The sequence below is a fragment of the Helicoverpa zea genome, chromosome 8, assembly GCF_022581195.2.
Source record: "Helicoverpa zea isolate HzStark_Cry1AcR chromosome 8, ilHelZeax1.1, whole genome shotgun sequence".
Classification (NCBI taxonomy): domain Eukaryota; kingdom Metazoa; phylum Arthropoda; class Insecta; order Lepidoptera; family Noctuidae; genus Helicoverpa; species Helicoverpa zea.
In genome coordinates this window covers 6,302,236-6,308,235 of record NC_061459.1, presented here as the reverse complement: position 1 = coordinate 6,308,235, position 6,000 = coordinate 6,302,236, and the positions used below count along the sequence as shown (strand labels likewise).

The following is a 6,000-nucleotide window of genomic DNA, read 5'->3' as shown; positions in this document are numbered from 1 at the left end:
TTCACATAAACCTATTAGCTAGACCTCTTTTAAAGACAGTAGGGGAAAGTAAAAAGTTACGTATAAAATATAAGTGCAACTGGCCGTTTAGAATTCACTATGCACGCTTTACTTTAGTATCTGTCACCAAAATTATTTGTCGTGTTGTATTTTGTGTCATGTTTTCATTTCGTTTCTGAAATTGCCCAAAATAGTAAACCATTGAAAAATGGTTTACTACCACACCTCCGGAAACGTAAAACTGCTAAGAAATATTATCATTGACTATGGAGCTGCTAGCGAGGTGTCACCATACGAATATATGAAAAGTTATATAGAAAAATGTCCAGAAACTACTGAGGATACAAAACTATCATGGATAGCAGAAACATTTTTGAGTTTCCAAAGACATCGCACGTTCTTGCAGGAGATAGCTTCCCATTTACACGAAGAGCTTACAGATGAGGATCAAGATTATTTCATGATCATACTCCACGCAGTCACTTTTCAATGTGTGCCAAAAGACATGCAGCTACTTTACAAGTGTCTCTTCAACTTAAGCAAGCCTCTGTTGAATACTTTCACAAAGTTTTTAAGCAACAATGAAGTATTAACATTTATATCGCAAGTCGCTCAATCTAGCTATGACACGAATTTCATAACTGAAAAAATTATTGGACCACTTTTTGAATGGCAGCCTTACATTAGTGATATGGCTCATAGCTATGCTGAGCATGTAAAGAAGATGGAAAATAGGAAGATAAAACCACTCACAGTACCTGTTCAACCCAATGTATTAAACCGCAAAGGTAAAGAATATATTCCCCCACCAGTTCAGCCAGGTTTTTTCCCAGCAACTCCTCCAAACTCTATGCTTAACAAAAAGAAAAGGATGTTAACAAAAACTGCTATTGATCAAAAATTGAAACAAATTCACGAAAAGAACAAACAAAAAGCAGCTCATTTGTTAAATGACGTTAAAAACAAAGATTTTCATTATGCTCAACTTAAATCTGATAGATATTATAAAAGACTCTCCAGTATCAGAGACGAAATAGAAATCGAGAACACAAAAGCAAAGCCCAGACAAAATTCTATATTTAAAGCTAGTCCTCCACCAGTAAAAGAGACTGCTACTACTATAAAAAGAATGAACAAAAGAATACAATTAGCAGAAGAAGACGAAGTGCAATGGTTACACAATGTAATGAAATGTTGTAGAAATACTGTCAAAATTGATGAAATAACGGAACATGACAGACAAGAAAAAGAAAGGGAAAGGTTGCTTGATATAGAAAAGAAACATTTGTTGGGTCAAATTACATACGAAGAAGCATTACTCTCAAAAAAGAAATTGCTAGAAGAAAACAAAAAGAAATATGAAGAATTTTTGAAGGAAAAGGAGGCCTGGAATGAAGAAATAGAACGGTGGAGAAAAGTTGAAATGGAAAAAAACCGCAAACAAGTAGAAAAACTTTCCATGATAGAACTGAGCCTATTGCAAGCCAAAAACGATATCGCTGCGAAAAAGAAAGAATCAGCTGATAAAGTAAAGAAAGAAACCGAAATGATATTAGCAAAAGCTATTCAAGAAAAACAAGAACAACTAGAGCGTAGGGTCAATATGATCAAAGAAATAAAAATATTAGCCATGATTGCTAGGAAAGCTAGAGTGCCTAAAATAATAGATCTGACGGAAACATCCGGACTGGGTTTGCTTTGTGAAATGTCGATGGCAGAGTTACAGGAACGGTTAAATGCCATGAAAATAGAATTAAAGGACGAAATAGAAACAAAGAGAACGCTTATTAGAGATGAAAATAAAGCTGCGAAGCAAGACCTGGAGGAAACAAAGACAACTATCAAGAATTATCTGAGTGAGCAAACAATGCTACGAAAACGTAACAGAAAGTCCAATCTGACTCTCGTGAAGTCGACTTCATCTAAAGAAGTGACTGATTTGAAAAAGATCTTAGAGGAGAAACGAAAGATGCGAATCAAGTTGTGTACATGATTCCGTCAGTAATGTTTAATGTAGTAGTGACATAAATGCTTATTTATCTTTATTCTTTCTTATAACGTGCCGTTTTTAATAAAAAGATGATTAACAATAATTCTCGTTTAAATATCGTGTTTTATGTACCTGAACATGTAGGCACAGTTATAAGTGGTGCACACGTATTCAACTGACGTGCTGCGCCTGGGGCAGCATGACTCGAATGTTATACGTAAAAGAGCTACCCAGTATACTTACTGTACAAATTAAGGAAATTAGCAAAATTGAAAACGAGATAGAACGATATTGCATGAAGCTTAAAAAGCGTTTATGTAGCTTACTGTCACAGTTCCAAAAGTTATTTGCTGTTGATTCTCATAACTCTCATGAACCTTCATAAATATACACATAACATCAAATATTGTGTATTACAAGAGCTAAATAAAGACGTATAGACTAAATTAGTTGATCGCTCCATTCATATTAGCATTTAAGCTCGAGATGAAGTTGTCATGTTATAAATATACGCAACTCCACAGACTTAGGAATATTTACACATGGCAAATTAATACAAATGTGTGTTTCAGCAGTTTCTAAAACTAATAGCTTTGCGTTATGATTAAACCTATCGTTGATTATTTTTACCTGACCTCTCCAGAACTAGTAGGTTTATATAAAAAATAGGAATATATAACTTTGTAATCCGATCATATGTAGAGCAACCTGATTCGATTAGTTTTAAAGATTCAAATAACATTTCAACAGAAAAACATTATCAACTGGTAATATGTAATTATTATGAAATATCGCTCATATCTTGTCATTACTTCGTCTGCAGGCATGAAGAAATATAGTAGCAAGACTAATGGTGTCTCCAGGCGGGGCTCGATCGATGCGCACGCGTGAATTGGTTGCTGAACTTAATTAGTGCGCGCCGAACAGAAATATTAGTAATTGGAATTTATAGTGCAGATTCGACACCTCACTTGATAAACGGCGGAGCAACGACTCCAGCCCTCGCAGTATTATATAATTCATAAACATCATAACACTGGTAATATTGACACTAATGACATTAGGTGTAAAATTTCCCAACATACACAGGTGATAATCCGAGCTTATAATATAGCGATAACTTGACGTTTTATTCATATTATGGATCATGTGACGACGTATCCGAATCGAAGAAACCTAGTCAATATAATTTGGATTAAGGCAATAAATAAGGCGGGTTCGCCCGTTCATTTGTATCAGCGTATAATTTAAATTCTTTAACGCCAATGTTCAAGATTACGCGGCGAGATAGAGGCACGGGCGCCCGTGTCGCGGCGACAACCACCAAATAAATTTATATTTCCGACCGACACCGGCTTGACTTCTCTCTTTGTAGATAATTCGGCCGGTAACGTTGAATGACTCTATTAACAGCTTCCCTTTTTGGGATAAATGTCGACTTTGGGCTGTGTCGTAGCGCAGCCTTATCTATAGTGTGGGATGATCAGTGTTGTTCTAAAGTTACAACTTTATTGCTTGACTCGTGTCTGTCTCTACATAAATAAGTGTAATTATAATGAAATTAAAACGTGGTATTTCCCAAAAAAAAATCTTTAAATCAGTCATAACTTTTAACATTTACCACTCAATTTTGTTAATGGTGGTTACCTAACAAATTGCCGTTGCAAAATTTATTTTATAAAAATATTTATGAATAAAACAATTAACATATAAAAGATTCACACTAAGTGAAAGCCTCCTGCTCGCACAAAACCCAATAGCACTATAAATACGGCTTCTCATTTCAAGATTAACCTGATAACAGTAAAACGTCAATAACCACCTAATTGGGAGAGAACACTCTGGCAGCCGAGTCCGTCCTTAGTGAGAAACAAATAAATATTGTAGCACACTACGAGATAATTTGCCCGATAACTTAATGTGCTTACATTTCGAATCTGCTCATGATTTTATGGGAAACTATCACGCCGTATATTTTTTTTCGTTCAAAGATTTTAAAATCGATGCCAGTTTTTTTATAAATGTTATTTTTTAACCATAACTTGTGTGAACAAGTAAATAGTAAATACCAATCGTCCTACGCGAGTCGATAACCATAATCGTTAGTAACACTCGTTTGTATGTTAATCTTATATTAAATCGATGATCATTATAATTTTACTGTATCGATCATCAGGTTTCATATGACTAATTAAAATTAATTTATGTTGTGTCGGAATGTGTGGCTTGTCACTTAACAATTTATATCTATTTACCTATAATATTTTAATTTGAATTGCTTACATTTTATGCGTCCGTAGTTTTATTTGCTTTAAATTTAAATTAGATAATAGTTTTAATTAACATCTGTATTAGTTAAGCTAACTGTAAAACAATCGGAGTCATAATATTTTCAGACATTAAATACATTCTGAATTTATGTTACCAGGATAAGCATCCGTGCCGTAGAAGAAGATATATCTTTATAGTTACTCTCTATGGAATAGCGGAAAATCAAATTGCTTCACATCACACCGGAACGTATTAATCAGCCTTCATTCATTGCAGATTTTACGATAAAATTCCTTATAAGATTTTATTCAGCGAGATGCACCGATATGCTTCTGCAGTTGAGTGCAGTACTAATTTTGTGTGTCAACCCAAAATCCTTAACGCTGCTTATGGAAGGACATTATTGCCTCCGATGTGGCTCCGTCCCGAGTGGGTATATTAAAGAATTTATGTTATGATTGCTCAGTCAATTTGCATAAAAATAATATGGGAATTTTATGTGCGAATGATGTCATATCCTCGGGTGTTCTGTCAAGAAATGTGTGAAGGAAATTAACACGGATAAACGTTGTTTTTGTAAGTTAACGCGATTACATATTGAATGAGTTTCTTTTTTAGGTTAATCTTGATTGCGAGTGATAAAAATAATGATATGTAACGCAATCGTATCGAGTTAAAAAATCTCCAACTTTAGATGAAACCAATCTCATTTAAACTACACACTTACACAAATAGATAAAATACTTGAGTTACGTCGTAGGCCAACAGCCGTAAAATAGATTACTAGCCACTTTCAATCATAAAACTATCAAATTATTTGGATAACTCAAGATTAAAGTAATGTTATTAATGTATTCAAATCCGTCACTTCGAAACAGATACATACAAATCACTACAAATTAATTAGGTATTATAAGTCCGATAAGGAGATGATGATGATGATTGTGTAGCTGGCTCATAATACGCTTGACGATAACAAGTTTATGTGACGTCATGTAGTAAACATAAACACAAATGTCATAATTACTTATACTATATAATCTGGCACATTTTTGGCGGACAAGTATATTCAGTAGTTATGGACACAAAGCTAAATCAACGATCTTCTCTAGACCGTACCAATTTCAAAGTCTCATAACAGCATAGAGATGATTGCATTGTTGATTTCTTAAATAAAAATTCTGCTTCTTTAAAAATGCCTACCTCGTAACTTGGATAAGCCAGCTTCTAGTATTAATACAGAGCTACGAAACGAATAGAATAATGAAATAGTTGTAAAGTACAATAAATATGTGCTCTTATATTCCGGTTCATATCGCTGTATTAGCACTTTTTACGTGTTAAAGTATTGTGGAGATAGTGAAGCGGTTCACACCGCGCTCTTAATCTGTGCGCCGTGTGACAGCAGCAAGGCGCATGGGACGCGCATTTCTGAAATATACGGCGTCTTGTATCGAAGTATTTTTTTCACCCTACTTAGTATTATTTTTTTTATTTGAAGTTAAGTATATAGGTACCTATCTACTTTTAATTCTAGCCTGTTTATTATATTTTTCTTATCAATTCAGAAGTACCGAAAACAAAATTAATGCCTATCTAAACAATCCATCCACTACGATTTCCTACTTTACATAATTGCTTATTTTATTGAATTATTTTGCCCTACAAAATGTTTTGATTAATTTTGGTACCTAATAAACCATATTACACCAAATAACAACCTACTTATTCGGACGAAA

The 6,000-nt window shown here is 34.0% G+C and overlaps 1 protein-coding gene across 1 annotated transcript; it reads left to right on the top strand.

Annotated features, from left to right (window-relative positions):
* The first annotated feature begins 208 nt into the window (after nt 1–208).
* LOC124632843 (cilia- and flagella-associated protein 99-like) lies at nt 209–1,993 on the top strand. The gene has a single exon (XM_047167828.1). It carries the CDS (start codon nt 209–211, stop codon nt 1,991–1,993), a length of 1,785 nt encoding a protein of 594 aa, XP_047023784.1.
* The last annotated feature ends 4,007 nt before the right edge of the window (nt 1,994–6,000 follow it).

Bases quoted from the DNA above. Each gene is read 5' to 3' on its own strand.
- LOC124632843 (XM_047167828.1), top strand. From the start codon at position 209: ATGGTTTACTACCACACCTCCGGAAACGTAAAACTGCTAAGAAATATT.